At 41.2% G+C, this 20687-nt stretch overlaps 1 protein-coding gene across 1 annotated transcript in view; it reads right to left on the reverse strand.

Moving 5' to 3' along the window:
* gabbr1a (gamma-aminobutyric acid (GABA) B receptor, 1a) overlaps positions 1-20687 on the reverse strand; it is a 66075-nt gene that overhangs the window by 7611 nt on the left and 37777 nt on the right. The window contains exons 15-19 of the mRNA XM_041942751.1: positions 13598-13748; positions 9372-9504; positions 6083-6199; positions 4586-4696; positions 1695-1788 (exon numbers count right to left, since the gene is read on the reverse strand). Of these exons, the coding sequence (XP_041798685.1) occupies positions 1695-1788; positions 4586-4696; positions 6083-6199; positions 9372-9504; positions 13598-13748 (606 nt within the window). The remainder of the gene's footprint in view (positions 1-1694; positions 1789-4585; positions 4697-6082; positions 6200-9371; positions 9505-13597; positions 13749-20687) is intronic.

Below are 20687 nucleotides of genomic sequence, written 5' to 3' on the forward strand. Positions count from 1 at the left end.
AGACTGAGAGGAAGTGTTCCTCATAACATTTTGGACTGAAACATCAGCCAGCAGGAGTCGTGTTGTGCAGGTTGCAGGTTATACAGGACATATTGACACATCAAAGCACAGAAAACCTGGAAGATGGCTTTTTTTAGTGTTTTGCTCATGCTGACTGAAATGCGCTGAAGACAGCATACAGCACAAGTTAAACACAAACAGTGGGTCTCTCATCAGCACACGCTCACTCGCTATGACCTTCTTGATGAATTTTAGGGTCACTCCATTGATTTTTCATGTCAAAGTCACTTTACTGGTAACAGGGAGCGCTGCACATCCTGTGAAAACAGTTTCTTCTGAGGCTCTGGAGGGAGCTCTCTGAGGTCTGACAAAATTTGTGACATCGCTCAGCCTGGAGACTACAAAATCATAAAGTTTGTATCTTAAACTGGGGGTATTACATATGAAAGATGTGGGCATTTGTCAGGTGGAGAAAGTTGCATTATGGGAATAGTAGTGTTTTTGGCGCTTGACCCACAAGAAGGACTAAAAAGGCCTCTGCTGCTTCAATTTTTAGCATTACTTTTAACTGTTTTGTGCACACATTCATTTCCCCCCTAGGATAAACTGCAATAACCTCTGGCTTTTAATCCAGCCTGAATTTAAGTTTGGTTTATAATTAAATAAACCTGCAAAACACATGACACGACATCAGCCTCAGCTGTACTTTGAGTTTAGTGCTAATTAGCATATGTTAGCATGTTTAAATGCTAAACTAAGATTGCAAAACATAGTAAACCTTGTACCTGCTTAACACCAGCATGCTAGCATTGTCCCTGTGAGCGCTGTAGCATGCTGACATTAGCAGCTAACAAAGCACCGCTTAGCTGTAGACTTGTTACCAAAGAAATATCTCTCTCACAAGTCCCTCAAGGGTCACATTAAAACCTTTAAGCCTATAGAACAAACTTTGGGATCACATAAATGTAAATGGCTATTGCTCACTTCTAATGCAGGTAACAGCTCAATATGACCACTGAGGGAGTAAGTATGAGAGAGTTGTGCAGAAAATCAAAAATATAGATACAATAGATGGCTGAATATGTTGAAAGCCAGTCAGAGCCGACTGACAGACAGAGAAAAGAGCATATAACCGTGAGAGAGAGAGAGAAGCAGGGAAGAAGAAAGAATCTGTGACTGAGTGAGTTCGACACTTCTTCAGACTGTCCATTGTTTCTTTATGCCGCCTGGTATTAAAGCACCATCTTTTCTTCTCTGAGAAAGGAAATGCTATGGGGCAATGGCCCAGTTTGTGACCCACATTATTTGAATTTCAGCACCATTATACTTTCATAAGAGCTGCCACGCTAAGAAAGACAGCAGAGAGACAGACAGGGAGAGAGAGGGACTGCGTGGGCCGACTAAAAGAGGAGCAAAGAGGGAAAAAAGCGAGAGAGAAAAGAGGTATCAAATGTAAGGGGGTGGCGGGGGCTGAGGGAGGAGGCTGTGATATGAGACCTGTTTAATTCAGAGTGAATGGCAGTGGTGTGTGTGTGTGTGTGTGTGGGGGGGGGGGGGTGTGTGCACATATGTGCCTGCATATGTCGTATGTGTGACAAAGATATTCAAAACCAGAGCAGGGCAAAGAGTCATAAAGGGACAGATTGAGATATGAGAAAAGAGGAAGAAGAAGAGGAAGAAGAGAGGAGCGATACCGAGCCACGTGTTCATCTTCTCTGAGCTGCAGTGCTCCAACAAGGGCTGAATCAGGACATCCAAATCTTCTTTAGGGGCCTCCTTAGTGAACTTCTACTCACATGGCAGACGGGAGAAGAGGGGAGAGGAATGGAAGGATAAAAAGATAGAGCGAAAGAGAGGAGATAATAAGAAACGATGAGACAGCAGAACGCTGGAGAAAGAGGCAAAAATGCACAGTAAGCAAAAGCCCCAGAGACTGCACGCTTGAGCCCCTCGAGTAAATAGGTCTTTCCCGTAAATCAGATATAGATGGCTGAATTAACAGAGTATCAGATCACCAATAAATATGACACATACTTTTTTGAAAAGTCCGTATAAGGTTTGACTGCAGCAAATTAAGGCTAATGATGATGTATGGCTCTTGCTCCTACAGAGGTTTAATGCACTTAATGAGGAGAGTCTTACTGAGTGCAGTCTGCATGCACATTAGTATCTCAGTTTTGTGTCTTATGCAGGTTTTGATCATACGTGGGATATAGTTTCAACACTTTAACAATATCAAGTACACTACATATTTGTGCACATGGAAACATGCGAATTTTTTTAAGTTCTATATATGAGATTTTGAACGTTAATACAGCAGCAAACAACAATTTGTTATGTAATGATACAGCGGAATAATGGCGTCCTGAGCTGAGAATGAAGCCACACTCCCTGTGTGTGCATGTGTGTGTGTTGTAATCCAAGCTTCTCTGTTCGTTGTTTTGGTGGCTGGGTCAGATGTGCATGCCTGTTAGTGCATGTGAGTGCCTCTCTGTGTTTTAAAGAGACTAAGAGCCTCCCACACACATACATGTTGTAGTCAATGAGTGGAAACCATCAAACTTCAGCTACGCAAAGCGTATTTTACTTTATGCGTTAAGTGGGTAGCATTAGCAGAATAGCTAGCAAGCTAATAATTACTTTACACGGATTTAGGTCACTCAAATCAGAGTGAATAAAAAGCTCCTTAGCAAGCTGAATAAATTATTAAAATAACTGTAAAAATCAATATTCCCACCAGTGAAAGAATAGCTAACGTGTACATCCTCTTGCTTGCTTAGAGTGCTTACCTCAGCACGTGACACCGTTCACAACACTGTTTTTTTTTTAATCTCACTGAGTGTTCAGGAGCCACTTTCTCAGCTTCACAACACCTTTCTGAGAGCACGAAGCGAGGGCCGTGGCTGACGCGCCCACTTGGCTTTGGTGCTGTAGTGCCACACCTAGTGGCTGAAAAATCTCATACATAGAACCTTTAAGTCACTTTGGACAAAAGCATCTCACAATTATGTAAAGTCATGCAATTACGAGGTTCACCTGGTAAAATGTTTCCCCATATTAAAGATACCCTGATGCGTTTCTGACCACTAGGGGCACTGTGGAGCAACATTTTGATGACTGGGTTTGCATTGTTTGTATTTACCAGCACAAGCACAAGCTCCTGGGCAGTAATGCATATCAGCATTAGCATCAGTGACGGTAACATATTGTAAAATATAGAAATATCATATCATATCATGCCATTTTCAGATCTATATATCAGTATTTTCATGTTAACAAAAGACCACGTGACAAGCATCACAGTGAATTATCACCTGTTTCTGCTGCTCTCATCAGCTCTTTAGAAGGTTTCAGCTGATTGTTTTGATTTCCAGCTTGCAAATGCTTTTTGGTCATAGCAGGCAGCTGTTTTCATCGAAAAAAAAAGCTACAAAAATCGACTGCACACTACCTGCTCAGCACCACACAGCACACAGATAATGCTAGCTACTAGCTGGTGAACATAGGGGAGCTTTTAGCAGCTAAAGAGGCAGATTTGTCCTTCAGGAGTTGGTGGAGACCAAAAAATTAGCTAAAGGTAGAGTGAATATTAGACTTATATTCATCAGGTTCATCACAATTCCAAGTCAGTGCTAATGCTGCTCTGCATCTGCTGGTTGGGCAAATAAGCAACTGTTTGCTGAAGAGTTTGTCTTATCAACTTAAAGTTGATAATATGACAAAATGTCTTCTGTATAAAAACATTTTGTTATGTCTCAGTCTAACATCTCAACGGAACAGAAATGAAAGCATCTTACAGCTGCACTGACTGGATTTCAGAGGACAGAAAAAATCACAACAAGCTGACTGTGTTAGCAAACATGTTGCTAAAAATTAGCCTCCTTTTACATCCATCAGACACTAGCAGGTATTTGGGGTTGTGTTAGCGGTCACTTGATGAATCCATTTAGTTCGATGTTGGTCTCCACCAAGTCTTAAGGACTGTAGCATGGATTGTAGCTGCTAAATGCTAACTCTCTTCACTAGCTAGTTGCTAATTGTGTGTGTCTACCATCTGGTGCTGGGCTGGTAGAGCACAGCAGGACTAGAGGAGCTTTTTTTTGTTTTCCTTTTTGCATTTTAGCCGACTGATAATTGTATCTTGAGCGCGTGAGTTGCTTGATTCATTGTTAATATCGAAAATACTGATTTATGCAGGTTTAGTGAAGTTAACAAAAGAGGAGACAGAGACTTCATTCAACATGTTTTGCTAGGCTGTTGAATGTTTTCAGTAAATGCCACAGGGAATCTTTAACTTTGCTTCTAATGCTTACAGTATAAGTTCAGCACAAATAAATATTATTATTCAAGCCATAAATGTCACCGTTATAGTACTGCTGTTCAGCTGTGCTTGGTGAAATGACTTGATATTTATCCTTGTTTTAGTTCGGGCTTTTTGAGCGTAAGATGAATCAAAGTGAAATAACATTTCTACAAACGAGGCCCGGTGTCTCATTACTGCGTTATTGACTGATGACAGTGGCTGCACAGTCTGTGCAAATGGACGATGACACACAAATTATCTCATCTGTCTCTCGTACTCTACCTCAACCGTAATGTGCAGAGGATCCACAATCTGCCAGATTATGAGTGACAGGAAGTCGATAGCCAGCAGCACTCCAACTGTTGCGTAGAGTTTCCATGGCTCCAAGTGTTGCTGTGTGATTTTGGGCAAAGATGCGCAAGCACGCACAAACACACACACACACACACAAACACACACACACATACACAGCAGTCATCACTATCCAAGGGCATCACGAGCCAGTCCACAAACAAAGACAAACAACCAGGACAAATAATACGACAGGCGTCCTTGTGATTTCTGGATGACTGGGCGCAAATTGTCTTTCTGAATGTGTGTCTCTGAGTGTGTGTACAAGTGTGTGTGTCCAAGTGTATTTTAGGAGCAGTGGGAGTTTGCTTGTGTGTGAGTATCTGCAGGCGACTCACAGAGAGCTGCAGTAACTATATTTGTGCGGCCACCTGAAATCGTCATTTATACACACTGAGATGACACTGCTTTTGTGTGGACGGTTTCCAAAGCGGCTGATATCAACTTTATTATTCTTAATTTAAGCTATAATGGAAGTAATACAGCCGTAACTGAAAACAAGCAGCTGAAATGAGCTCTCCCGCTGTGCTCTCCGTCTCTGTTTCCACACATATTTTTCTATTCGACCACGCTGGCTTACTCACAGAGCCTCCAACGTAGTAACAGCCATTCAAGCGTGCAATAACTAAAACCGAAAAATAAAATAAAGACGAAAACACATTACACAGTCCTGAGCGCCTCTTCACTTGAGTTGCATGAAAAAAGATTTGAAAGGCGCTCATTCTCCCCTTGATTTGTGAAAGTTTCTTTAAATACTCGCGCGGAGCTCTCTGGCAAAATGCCCTTCTGTGGACATGAAGAGAGTTGAAAGTCAACCTGATTCGTTGTGCTTTGGCTCAAATAATAAACCCCCCGAAGGTTGGATTTCTGCATGGAACTTTAATACTCATCCATATTCATAAATATTCCATAAATGGTTTAATCTCTTATTCTTCTGATTAGGTCTTAGAAATTCCCACAACACGTCGCGGACTGGCAGTATCTAGCTGGCTCCAGGATACACTATCTTCAAGGGGAGGCACATGCGCCCACATTTAAACACACCAGCATGCAAATAAAGCTGCTGACGTGGGTATCAGGGGCCCGGTTATGTGTGTCTGCATCTGCATGTTTCTCTGCAGAAATGTTGCATGTGTGTGTAGATGCATGGGCTTTGTGTGTGCATGTGCAAAGTACAGTATCTGTGTCAGTTAGTGTCCTGCTCCCTTATCCCTGCACTCCCGCTCCAATGCCGCCGCAGTGAATGATGCCGAGCTGGCCTCTTAGAAGCTTATGTTACTCAGAAGCCTGCAGAGTTTTTAACGAACTTTTTTTATCAGCTGGCGCCACACATGCTGCGTGGCCTGGCCTCCCTCTCCCATCCTTTCTCTACTCTCCTGAGACCGCTGAGAGGCTTATCCCTCCCACCCTCCCACTCTCCCTTCCTACCTTCTTCTTCTCCTTCTTTTCGTCCTTCTTCGTGAAGAGGGTGTGCACCCACCAGATCTTGGTGAACATGCTGCCGTACGCCAGGCTGAAGCCGAGGCCGAGGAGCCACAGACGGAACTGGAGGACAGGGGAGGAGGAAGGAAAAGAGAGAGGAGAGGAAAAGGGTGAGATGATGTGAGAAAGAGGGCAGAATTTTAATTGTAAAACATCTTTATTCAAGGTTGTCGGTTTGGTTTCAGTAGTGGTGGGACACAATGACGTAAAAAAGAAAAAATAATATATTAATTGTCAGTCTGCTTTCTCAGTAAATACAAACATAATTTTCCCTGTATTTTTAGCTATAGTTACAGTAAACCAATCTAGAGGTTAAGTTATTATGATAACATTGGTTATTGTGTTTTCCATAATATTAGTAGTATAACAATTTAAAAATACCTCTGCTGTACTTCTGCAGTAACTGTATGTTAATAAAACTTATGTTGTATTTGCATCTCCAGTACAAGAAGCTCTGTGCTTTGCTGCATTTCATGTCTTGATATTTTATTGAAGGGGTTTTCTAAAGAGAATATTTATTGCAAATAAGAATATAGATAACATGATTTTTTTTTTTGAATGTAGAATTTTTTCGAGCCCTGAATAGTGTCCTCCTTTTAAGCTGTGTACATTCCCAACAACCTACACCACCGAAGAGGTCGGGCAGCCTGCAAGTAGCCTGAGAGGCGAAACCCGAGGCAAAAAGAAGTCTGCAACCCATTCGCTGCAGCTCCTTAAGCTTATTGCTCTGAGTGCACTGTAATAACTGAAGGTGACTCAGATGAAAATATCAGCATTTTTATCAAGTCCTCTCTTTTCTCATCTGGGCTGTGGGGAGATGGAGAGTAAGAGTTGAAAGAGATTTTTGTAAGAACCGTAAAAGTGAGGGGAACAGGAATGTGATTTTGAAGATTTTCCCCAGTGGGTATGAAGCTCTTGGCTTTAGTAAAGTGCAACAACATGTGCATGTAATCTCACTCTGTCATACTTCGCATACATCAAATAGTGAGATGGATGGATGGATGGATGGATGGATGGATAGCTAGAATGTCAGAGGCAGAACAGAGTATGAGTGGACAGGGACAAAGAGCAGAGGAGCGACAGAAATGGAAATCTCCCTCTCGCCTCCACAACAAAAAGACTCAACATGGGTGACAGAGAAGTACTCCCACTCCTCATTAGAGCAGGGATCCCATCGCCTCTGCTATCCTGGCACCCAGCATATCACGTTAGTACCGCCGCATACCAAATTGCATTTAAATTTTGCTTTATTTTAACTGTTATTTAACCAGGACAGGTCCCATTGAGATTAAAAATGTCTTTTCCGAGGAAAGACAGGCAGCAGCACAAAAAGAAGAAGTAATTGCAAATAGATACTAAACAAACAGATAATATTAGAAAAAATAACATCCCAAGAAACGAAGTGCAGTACAAGCCATGCATCCAAAGATATCAGTTTAAGCATCGACACCCCAGCGATTCTGTCTGTCTGCTTAATGAATTATGTCAGTGTTTAAACTTTCATTGTCTTTCATCCAGTAACAGTGCGTGAGCAGAATCCTGGAATGACTGATTGGTTTGCAGGTGTTCGCTTGCCACAGGCAGGAACATCAGAACTGTCGGGGCTTTAAAACACCTGAATGTGGGTTTGCTTAATGTGTAAAGGTTGACCACTCATTGCAAATGCAAGCTGTGCAGACAAACATTGTTCAAACCTACAGAATTTTATTTAAAATTCTAATGAGATCCTGAAATTCCCAAAGATAGCAAATATGTCAGGCTGAATTTTGGGCAAATGTGTCTAAAATGATGCAAATACATCTAGAATATTTCAATTTTATGGAATGGTGCAGCCATAAAAAAGCATTTTATAAGCATTTCACTCAGCGTAAACATCACTAATTAAATGCAAGAACATGTTTTTTTGTTTTTTCGCATGTTTTTAGTGTACGAGTGACTAATGGAGACAATGATTTTTTATGTTTTTTAAGTACTGAACATCAGCGCTGCAGCCAGCAGCCAGGAAACATGCTGTAATTTAATCCCTCCGGGTGTTTACACACTCCTCATGTCCGTCCACTGAAAGTCTTGACAGGCTCAGGTTGTTATAATAGGTGTCTGACAACATTGTGGAAATGATCCCCGCAGAGATACCTTCTTGTTAAAGAGTAATATCTATTTTGTTTAACCAGAAACAGCTGCTACAATGCTCTGGCCAAAGCCACCAGACTCCACTCACAGAAACAGTGATTTTATCATCGTAAAACACACTTCATTAAAATACAACAAAAACAAAATGAAACTCAACAAAACCTTCTCAGTTTGGCTTTCTGCTACAACCATCATCACTAACTCTGGATTGGTTGACCTGAAACTCTTAATTCACCGAATCGGGGGAGGAGCGAGAGAGAGGGCAGACATCAGAGAAGCAGCGGGGCTAACTCAGAAATTATTTTCACACGACTTTATGGCAGCAGAATATTTGGAATATTTGTTGACAGCCCTGTACAGCATACATAACTGCTCGTTAAATCACAAAATCCCTAATTTATACTTTTTGGTTTCATGATAACATCCTCAAGTTCTCCGCCAACACACAGTAGATGGAGGACGTCTTTCCAGCTGATCAAATTACTTTATTTTAAACCATATTTGCATAAATATCAGAGCTTTATCATGCAGTCGGTCACACTGAGCAAGACAGCAGTCGGCTACATAAGAGCCACAGACTTTAAACAACAACCTGCATTAGCTTTCCTGCTAAGTCTCCTTCTTGTCTAACCTAGAGACATAAAAACATCTTGTCCTGCACTTTAGCTTGTTGTTGAACGAGCCAGTCAGTTTAGATGCTTGTGTCGGTGTTGCTCTAACAACACACTGTCTGTCCATAGCTCGTAAGCTACACAGGAAGTTTGTTTAGTTTGCCTCTGGGTCTTCCGCAGGAGCTCAGCCTGCAAGCTGCTGTCAATCAATCAAAACTTCCTTTCAATGATAAAATATCATTAACAATATATACAAAAAACATCGACTGCAAAAAGTGATGACTAAATGTCATTTCAGTTGGACTTTAAGGGGTTAAACAGCATTTTTAAATATTTTTAATTACTAATTTTAAGGTAAGAAGAACATGTTTAGATATTTGTTTTTTTTGCATGCGCATCAAATCAGTGAAACCAAATATCTGCAAAAAATACCCAGCCCTGCTCTTCCTCCTGCCCTCTGGCTCCTCTCGGCCTCTGTCTCTTTCTAATGTTACCTGGCAGACGACAGGGAACTGTGATCTGTGGACGTGGTGACCATCGATCCCCAGCGGGAACACTGCAGCCAGAGCCATCATGCAGCCCACCGCTGTCATGTTGTTCAGGTACGGCTGAGAGTTCTGGATGTAGCTGAAACAGCGACAGATTCACACAAGGACACACACAGATAAACAAACACATTTAGAAAAACACTGCTGATTATTTATTGATGCTTAAAAGGTACAATTTGTGAATTTGTAGGCAAATAGGTGTTAATTGTGTTGTTGTTCTTGCTGTTAGCTCTTAAAAATATCATTAACTGCTGTTAATTGCTCTCCTGTTGTTTTTTTTTATTTAAATTTTCTCATCTTATGTCCTGCTGCAGACAGTCTGGCAAGGTTTTTAATCAACGAGAGGCGCTGAACAGGTGAGATCATTACAGGTGAAATGTAAAGTTTTTACCTTAAAAATTCCAAGACACACACACACAAAAAAGAAGTTCATGTTTAGCAGAAACTTCAGCTGAAGTGAGTCCACAACAAATTGAGCTGGAAGACAATTTAGTGCATGAAGAGCCTTTGCTCATGTTGTGGAGCTCAGCAGCAGATGAGTTTTTTTCATAATTAATTTCAAATTGGCACACAAACAATGTGCTGATTTCTCTTGATAATTCACTGACGACACTATCGGCCACTTTAATAGGGTCTGTTTTTTGAGTAGAGTCCTCAGCCATAGCATCGCCTCTGTGAGGCTGTGCTTGAGCTAAATGCTAACGTCAACATGCTAACACACCTTAAGCACGTTTAAGACGTGTCCCGAAAGTGCCTTGCTGTAAAGGAAAGGGGTGCACTGGATTTATAACACCGGACAAGACGAGAGCATCATTGCAAATCTATGTAAATTATCTTGATTGTCTTGTTTTGATAATTGTTGGAAGGCAAAATCGTAATGGAAAAATCAATCGCCCAGCCCAATTTACCATGTTGTTAGATTTTGGTGCAAGCATGCTGACATTTAATTAGCATTTTGCAGTATTTAGTTGTAAAAGAAAGTATTGGAAAAAATGTAGCACATCCACAAAATGGCTCTTTAGACATTTTACTCAAAATAACAAATGAGAACCTCCTGGTGGCGCCAGAGGGAAAGTCACCAAACTGAGTAAGATTCATCCTCTGGGAAGCATGTTTGTGTTTCCAAAATTGAATGGCAATCCATCCAATAGTTGTTGAGATAGTCAGTGCTGCAGCTGTCAGACTGATGTCTGGAATTTTGCATGAAATTTTCAACGTTTTGAGCACCATAAACAAAAATTCCTTGTCCTCCACTGAACAGGTGTTGTGGGAAAGATTTCAAAACTTCTAAACTACCTGTGTGACTAGGTTCTGTTAAAGGCACATTTTTCTGTAATTTGGCAGAAGTAGTCCTTTAATAAACTGCATGTACCTTGTCATTTTCCCATGGCAGCAACAATTCATTGTGGGCGTCTTAAGCTCCTTATCCACATTTCTCTGCCTACATCTTTGACATCAGATGAAAGTTTTAAAATCTTGTCACTACACTAATGCGTGTCTGCACTAATCATGTGCACTATATTGTGTGTGGACGTAAAGACAGGAGCTTAAAAGATAATGAAGCAAGAAGTAATTAGCATAATAAGAAAAAATAAGCACTGTATCCGGTTGAGACAATGTGTTTGTATAAATGCTATATATTAGTGACAATCTCAGTATGAAAATGTTCTCAAAAACTCTCAGATTTAAGACTCGTGTGTTAACATAATCTGCACTGTTCCATCACATCCACCCAACTAGCGCAGCAGCTCTCCTCAGCTCTCCAGCTCCTCCTGCAGCAGGAGGTGTGTCTTTTATTCTTTCATCCCACTGGCCTGCCCTTGTGTAGCCCTGAGGCCACGCTGCTTATTTACTGTACACACTCGTGCAGCCTGCGTACAAACACGCATTAACACATGCAGCACACACACACACACACACACACACACGCTGGCCCCAATCTAACCTTTCATACCTCTGAAAACCTTTAATGCTGTTAGATACCATGAATATATGATGTTCAATGCGCCACAGGAGTCATTTTCTGGTGCGAAGTGCTGCTTTGTTCCCTTTTTATGCACCACGTCTTGTGTGTTGCTTTGAATTATGGTCGATTGAAGCTACTATTAGAGGAAAAACTGCCATCTTTTTGTCCTGTGTGTGGATATTTTGAAATAAAGAAGTAGCATGACTGAAAATGAAGATGTTCCACAGTCAAACTTTACTGCAATAACTGATTTTTTAGGCTACACTGCACTGACATCTTATCACTTTTTGAGCTGATATGGCGAACTTGTTAGAAAAAAGTTGCTTATTCACACATCTAGATGTTACGGAGCAACATTATCATTCATTTGGAGTTGTGTTTATGGCCACCTGTCCAGTATTCAATCTCTTTTCACTCCGGTTTTGGTCTCCAACAACTCTTGAGGGGAACATGTGGTTCATCAGCTACTCTCTCACTATGTCTCTCGGCTGTTTGCTGCTGAGCAGGTTGTGTATGGTGGGCTTTTAGAGCTTTTCCACTGACAACAGCTGCCTGCTGTGCAGTAAAGTTGCGAATCGGACGGATAAACAATTAGCTGACACTCACTGAGGCTCTGTAAAGCAGACAGGAGCTGCAGATTCGGGTGATAATTGTCTGTAGGTTCGTCATTACGATTGAACCCTTGTCACATTGTTTTCACATTTTCATTTAGTTTATTATAAAAGCATCGATTATGGCTGCTTTAAGCAGTGCCACAGTGTTTGCTCCTTCAAGACTATGATTGTGTTTGACTTCTCCTTGTTTTTAAAGTGGATTGGTTATGTATTTTCGTCTCCTAACGAGGCAGTTGGTGGCAAACTTGTTTTTGTAAAAACAGCTTGCTGAATAAATTTGATTTGATTTGATCTGACTCATAGTGTTTTGGCTGCTGAGAGCAGCCCTCGGTGAAACTGTGTTTGAAATATAATCAAAGCTGGAAGAGGGCCTGACTGCCACACTGAAGCCAGCCAGAGATCCCCAAAGGAACAAACCTCTCCAGCTTTCCGAAAAACTCCCGATAAGCTCATGGATTTATGGGACTTTAAATCACTTTGACCCAGGTCAAACATAAAAATACTATGTTAAAAAGACATCAGAGATATGCTGTGCCCAGTTCACAGACATGTATTAAGCTTAGAAATCCCAGATCAAAAGGCATTTTTTAGAGGAAGTCTATTTGCATTTGGTCCAGGGCTATGCTTAAACTGTGACAATGAAACCAGCTGCTGGATTGAGAAAAGCCACACCCAAATCGCTAACTTGCAGCGCCTAAACTCGAGAAGCAGCAGTGCCAGTCGGTGCTTAAATTAACCTCAAAAGAGGGAGGAATCTCTGTTGAGATCTCTGTCCTACAAATACTCACATTCACACTTGGAGCGCAACCACAGTGCATGAGATGCTCTGCCGGAGCAGCTGGAGGTTGTTACAGGAAGCAATTTCCATTCACTACTACGAAGCCAGTGCAGCTCCTCAACCAGGTGACCTTCATGTAACAAAACCATGTCTTTAACCTCTGACGTCCCATTTAATTCATCTATCAATTCTGATTATTTTCAGCTTTTTAAAAAATCCTTTTAACCACGACCTTCATCTACCGAGGACAACTTCACTTTCACAATTATCCGAGATATCACCCATCGCTAATGCCTGTCTGAAGGACAAGCATGAAGGGTGGGGAAGCAAAAACAACCATGTGTTGACACTATAACTACTCCAATGAAAACGTAGCAACGAAATACTGCAGTGTAATAATGAACACTGGGGCTGCAGCGTTTCAATTTATCTGCCAGTTCTTTCTAGATTGATCAATTAATCATTTTAAACATCAGAAAGCAGTAAAAAAAATACTCATCACAAATTCCTACAGTCATCAGATGTCTTCTTTTGTCCAACCAACATCCAAAAGACAAAGATATTCAATTTATGACCATGTAAAACCAAGAAACCCAGGAAATTCTTACATTTGAGAGGCTGAAAGCATTACATATTTGGCATTTTTTGCTTAAACGATTAATCAATTAATCAATCATTATTTCCTTGTTGATGGACTAATTGGTTAATCAGCTAATGCTTGTAGTTCTAATGGATACACACACAGTATTTTAGGTTTATCAGTGTGGACCTCAAGCATGCGTTCAGTCTCATTCGGTGTGAAAGCAGAACTCACCGGACGTTGCCATTGTAGATGTTGAAGGTTAAACACACGATGCCGAGCAGGATGCCGAGGCCAGCGAAGACGGACACAGCTGCAAACAGCTTTTGAGACAAGAACCTGTACTCTTCGATCACCACGGTGCGATCGGCCGGAGGTCCAGCGCCTGAACGGAGAGAAAGAAATGTGAACAGAGGAAATGCTTCTCCTGCCGCCTTCCTGCCATCTTCTCTCAATTATGATACCCAGGAATCGTCCAACATCTCACTTTTAAACATTACTTTCACTTGCAGCTCATACATGAATGGACACAATGTGTTAACCTGCACAATGTGATCATCTGATGCTGGTCTACTGGAGGTTTCCAGCAACAGTCGAAAGAAAATTGGGGATGCAGCCTTTGTCCATTATGCCCCAAAGCTCTGGAATAATCTACCCACAGATATCAGGGAGGCAGCTCAATGAATATTTTCAAAAGAAAGCTAAAAACTTATCTCTTCACTTCAGCCACTTCTTTTAAATGTTTTATTTTACTTGATTTTATGCATCCTGTGTAATCTATTTGAACCTAGATTTTAATATCTTATGTTGTGATTTGATGCTTTATCTTTTTATTTTCATCCTTATGCTACTCTATTTTAACCTAGATCTTAATTATTTTTGTTATTTTTAATCCTTATCATCATCATCAATTGGGTTTTATTCTCCATTTTATTTCACATTCGTCTGTTTTTATGTCCATTCTGTCTTTTCTATGTAAAGCACTCACTTGGTGCATGCAAGCACTTAGAGCTGCAATTCCTGTATGAAAGGTGCTATAAAAGTAAGGTTAGTTATTATTATTGTTATTACACTGACTAAAAATACAATAAGACAATAAGATCTTCAAAGAAAAAAGTTCACAAACACATAGTTTCAAATTGTGGTTGATTAGTAAAAGGCTAAATAGTTTAAACAGTCAAATAAACAGTAGGGTGTACTGCTTTTTGTTGGGGACTATTTTCAGTGGCGGATTAACATCCACTGGTATTTCCAGCAGCAGGATGGTGAATGTGGGATTCACTCAAAATAAACTACAGTGTGTGTGTATGTGTGTGTGTGTGTGTCTGTACACGTGTTTGCGGTCTTCTACAGCTGTAATGAGAAGTGTACTAATTGATCAGTCAATATTTGCTGGCTCCAGCTTCTAAAATGTGAGAAATTGCTGCTCTTTCTGTCCACATATGATAATAAATGAAATATCTTTGGGTTTTGGATTCATGGCAGCTCAAAACAAGACATCTGATGATGGCTCTACGAAGCTATGATGAGAGTTTTCACAATTTTGTGACCTTTCATCAACTTAATGATTAGTTGATTAACAGTAAAAACGACCTGGAGATTAGCTGATAATGAAAGTAATCACTGGTTGCGGCCCTACTGTCGTCCTGTCTTCTATTCCGCGAACACGGCTGGTACAAGGCCGATCAATACAGGCCAGGACTCCCTGTATGTTTCACAGATGAAACTGCTTATTTAACCAGGGAAGTATGGCTGAGAGGCAGGCTCTCTGATTCAGGAACACCTCGTTCACACTCACACAGTCCTATCTGCCGGCCACTGCGCAGCTGCACTGGTGCAGCTGGGGGATAAGTGTTTTGCTCATGGGCAATTCAGCTGTGATAATGAGGGAGGGGCACCCAGATTCATCCTGCATCCGGGGCTCAAACCAACAACCTTGAACCTTAAACTTCTCTAAAACGAATGAATGAATCTGTCTATATGACTGCACAATCAATGTTAAATGTGCATTGAATTATTAGAATACCCGTTATTACAATTAAGTGGAAGCCTCAAAACTCTGACGTTTCATAATGAGTCATTGAGCCCTGTGAGACGCCAGGAGACGCACATCTGATCTGATGCACGTTTGACTGATTCATAAGAGGCTGCCTCACGCAGTAACTGCTCATCGCTGTTCAGACTCAAGCCTGCAGCTGTACAATATACATCAGTGCTTAAGCACAGTATTACACAGGATTACATTAGATACTGTCAGTCCCAAAGAAAGTTAAGCATCAATTTTCTCTTCAAACGCTGCACTCGTGTTCTCTGCCTTTCTCTGTCTACAACGAGTCAGGCAGTCGCTTAAATGTTGTTTAAACATCAATAGCATTAAATTAAATTGCAGTAAAGAAAAGCCTGTTCACCAAAGTGTCTGACAGACTCGCAACCAAGGTCAAAAGGAGGGTGGTGAAGCCAGATCATCACTTCATCTGTCTGAGAGGGATTCATGATGCAAACAAACATCATTTACATAAACCTGTGAAAAGTGCTCTGTGCACGTTTTGCAGTTTTTCAAATGTGTATCCAACAGTTGGAAATCGAGAAATCTTTATGCTGCCAGCATGCCTCTGTAGTGCCCCCTCCCTCCACGCCTTTCCGACGATCCGACATTCACACCTTCTTCGTGACGTGATCTGAACTTTTCTCTCGAACTCATTTTTTCACTCTTGACACGACTGTTTCTGTCACCTTTCATGAGACCAACCGAATTTAACACCACGAATGCCTTTCAGGAGATACTGTCTGAAAATATGCACCGTTATCCCTGTTTTTAAATCATAAAAACACAAACACACACTCCTCGGTCTCTATGACGCCAGCTGTTGATTCCAGACAACAATGAGTGGACAGCATTCAAAAGCTCTACATACTACATAGAAATGAATCATGGAGGACTTTCCACCGATTAACAAGGTGCAGCAGGTTAAACAAAATGTTAATGAAGAAGAAATGCACTTGTAGTCATGATTGTGGCTGTTTGTTCATTGCATTAAATAAAGGTGACCCTTGAAATGATGCCACAGATGTGCAGAGTTGCTCCTCTTACAGAGTACATACGGCACAGCATTTGAACTACACAACCTCCATTAAATATTGATAATGCTGAAGCACAGAGAGGGAAAAGATACAAGCATGAACTGTTACCAATGAATCACACATAGATGTCAATTTTAATAGATATTATACTGTTATGTAATGTAGTAAGCAAGTAGATTTCTTTGGTGTTAGTTAAAAGTAGCTTTAGGGTTTTAAAAAGTGCATGTGTTTATACTAACTACCCAATTATTCATGCATGTGCAGCTTTAAACCAGAAGAATTCCTCAGTGAGGAAGGTTCAAAGAGGGGCAGATGGACAGGGAGCCTCTTTTCACCCTCAACAGCCTCTGACTATCTGTCTGCCTGAATATGGGACTGCTTGCAGACTTGTGGGCCAATGTGTGTGTGTGTGTGTGTGTGTGCGCTCAGGAGTATGCATATGCCAGGAAGGACTGTATATAAACCGCAAGCGCAATAAGCATGTAGACCTATACAGCGAGCATGAGCGAATATGCTCAAGAGGGTGCAAATGAGTGCAGGGGAGCATCTATACAGTATGTGTTCAGTGTGTGTCTGTGTTTGTGGGAGAGAAAATAGAGGACGACGGAGTGTGTGTGTGCATGTCAGAGGGGAAGCAGAGGAGTGTCAGCACGGCGTGAAGCTGATGTGTCAGATGTCAGAGGAAAGTGTCAGAGTTGTCGCACCCGCGAGAGCCGCAGGGTGTCAAGACGCCCATCAAGCTCTGTTTAGATGCTTGTCATCGCCATCACACGAGCGATGTGTATCTGGTGTCATCTGACGGAGGAATGACGACATGAGGCGGATTCTGCAGAGTTTACCCAGTTACAGTGAAGGATTTTTAAGACAGCAGTCGAACAATATGTTTTTTTTAATTATTCAGAGTGCAGGGTGGCCGATGGCTGATATATAATGGCAATTTCATGCTTTTTTTGCATCTGATAACACACATCAATTCAATAATAACAACAAATGAGACACAATTGGTGAGCTTAAATGAACATTTCTTTAACATTGTTTTTGTCTGCATTGTCTATTTGCTTATGTAGATCTGCACACTGTCTGCAGCGCACCAATTTAAATAAAAAAATGTGTCAACTGAATTAATGACCACATGTAATCAAAAAACAAAAAAAACGTATGAATGACAAAGTTTTAATGCACTAATGACATCATTTATCAGCAGATAGCAGCATCTCCTTGTTTCTGACAGAGAGCGAAAATTTCTAAACTTAACTTAATAAACGAAAGATAAACAAACATTGCTGGTGCAAACAGTAGCACCCAGCAGCACCCCTTTGCTTTTGGTCCCAATGAAATTCATTTAACACTAATGTATTATTCACCTGAAGATAGGAAATGTGCATTTTCTCAGACGCGTGTGCAGACATTTTTTGTTTAATTGGCCTCGTGAGTGCAGGCATCAACCGATGCTGGTTATTTCAACATGCCAGATATTGGCATTCAGCTTATCACTATTTTTTTAATACCACATGGAATGCAATTTCATGATCATATCAGCCGAAATATGAAAAAATGATGGGAAACCAGTAGGCAGACAGCAGCATATAAAAGTAATTTTGATAGAGTTGAATAAAATAATGCGACCTTGACCTAGATAAGCAGCAGGAAATGGATGCATAGATTAGATTCAAATTTTGAATTCATTGAGGTTTTTCCTGAAATCAACAGCTATGAGATGATGAGTTTCCAAGCTACCGTAGCATTGACAGTGTTTGCTACAGGTCTGACGGTGCTGAATTAAACTCCATTAAAAAGGTCTGAGCAGCCACCTGCAGCACAATCCACTGTCACAACAATCTCAACTTTAGTTCATAGGTGTATAACATCTGCTGACAGGCCGCAGTCGGATTCAAAAACACTACAACCAGCATCACTGTTTACAGCAGGAAAGAAGATTTAAAACTTTTCAAAACCCGAAGATCCCCTGTAATAGCTTCAATTTAACCACATTATTCATCTGGAAAAAAAAAGAGAATGTGTTTATGAGAATGTTTGTCCATCTGTGCAGTTTACAGCATATCCTCTATATGTACTTGACAGCGTACACAACATGTTCATGCGCTGATTAGTACCACAAATGCGCAGTGGCCCAGACTCGCCGCATATATGCATTTAAAAGTGTGAAATATGTCATATGCTGCCAGAGTTTGAACAAAAACGAGTAAAAGGGAGTACAAGCAGAGCCGAGGTGAGACTGGAACTGGAGAAGACCTCATTAAAATCCCAGTGACGGAGCGGAGCCTTTCTCAACACTGTGTCGTGTGGCTCGCTTTGTATGTTCAGACGAGGATGGGAGTTTTTTGAAAAGCGATCTTGCATTATGGGTAATATAGGCAACAGGTTTTGACAGGAAGAAGAATGCAGGGAGATAAAAAAAAAATGACGCTAAATCAGTGAAGTACTGTTTTAAGAATGCCTATTACACCTGCATCCTTGTTTTGATTGAATATAACTTTACTCTTATTCAGTTTCATCTTATATTACGTTATTCCTATCATTCTATTCTGTTTTATTTAGATTTCAGTGTTTGGTTTAGTTGCCACCTTTAAATTAATTTGTTTAAATGTTATTTTTATACACAGGCTGACCTACAGCACTCCATGTATGAAAGGTGCTTGACAAATGAAGTTTATTGCTATTATATGATGCATAAAAGAGAATACTAAAAGCTGTATATGTGTTCAATGATGATACTTAATGCTGCGTGTGTGCATGTGTGTCAACTGTCCATTCAGTCGTTCGAACCATTTAAACCCTCCTCCGTCCTTGATCAAGGAATCAGGACAGGGTGTTGCCATGGAGACCCAGCTCTCTAACAGTTGCCACAGCGATTAGAAGACGAGCTGAGCTGAAGTGGTTGTTAGGGCGACCATGAAGAGAGTGAGAAAGTGAGGCAGAGAGGCGCCTGGTAAACACACAGGAAAACAAGCGGAGGGGTTAAGTTGAGAGTCCCTGTGTGAGTTTGCTCCACCCTGTCAGCGTGGAGCGAATCAAACGTGCGTCAAAAAAAACTTCCCCGAACTGAGTCAGCTCCAGAAAGCAGGAAATTACTCATTTCCTCACAACAAGTTGATGTCAGATGGAGCCGTTTTTATTTGGTAAACAGTAAAAAAGTAAATCGAGCTCAATAAGAGGAAGCGAGGCGAAAACGAAGTACACTCACCTCTGACAAGTTAGAGAGCGAGTCAGTTTCAACCCAGCGGGTTTTAACTGGGCTAACGCAGTCTGTCACGTTGCAACAAGCCAAACTAAAGAGCTGGCAGCCGGCCCTCTTGAAGGACATGTTGCCTACATGCATACGGGTCACTCGTCCCTTGCCACTGATCCTGACCTGGAATCACTACCTCTTCTGGGTTCAGTTAAGCCTTGGCAACAGATCATTTTCTTAAAAGCCTAAAAAAAGGCAGCTCTCTACGGGCCACTGAGGCGTGCAGGATTGATTAGTGGCACACTCTGTCCAGGCACAAGTATGTCACCTCTCCAGGGAGGGACAGGCTAGTAAACAACCACAGAATTGGTCTTGGTGTCTGAGGCAAATCAGCAGTAATAGGTTTTCACAGCAAACTAGAATACGGGCAGAAGGAGTTGGAGAGTCGGTCCTGGTTTGTGTGACGTGAGCTCGAGCTTCTCCGTGTTGCGGAATGATGTAAAAACAAACTCTTGATTGAGCTAGACCTGAGGTTTGAGGCATGAGGCAAAGATACTGCGTGGGGTGAAAGAGAGAGGTGCTTGCCGGTGTGCTTAAAACAACGGGAAGTGGTTGCATTTGCAACGCTGATTTGGCTCGCTTACCAACACGGTCAAAAGTGGGAGCTGCAGCAGTGGATGTGACACACAGCTCATAGAGGCAATTAAGGTACTTTCAAATCCTCAGCGCCTGATTGCTGCAATTTGCTTCAAAAGTCGCACTCCCTCTCTGAGTCATAACTCAGTCAAATCTTATTACACAGACATGATCTTAATACACACATACTTTTAGATTAAGTGTGACTTAATACTCTCTGAGGATATCATTATCTCAAATGTCCAAATAAATACAAACATCAAACAACAGCAAAGAAACATCCACAAATCCGCTTAGAAATCAGAAAAAAATGCACCCTATATTCCAGAACATTTCAAGTTTTCTTCGGGGTCTAAGTAATCCAGTGATAGCTGCACGTACATCCGTGGGTGCAACTCAAACAGGAACTGCTAACAG

This window comes from Chelmon rostratus, chromosome 8, assembly GCF_017976325.1.
Source record: "Chelmon rostratus isolate fCheRos1 chromosome 8, fCheRos1.pri, whole genome shotgun sequence".
In the NCBI taxonomy this organism is placed as follows: Eukaryota; Metazoa; Chordata; class Actinopteri; order Chaetodontiformes; family Chaetodontidae; genus Chelmon; species Chelmon rostratus.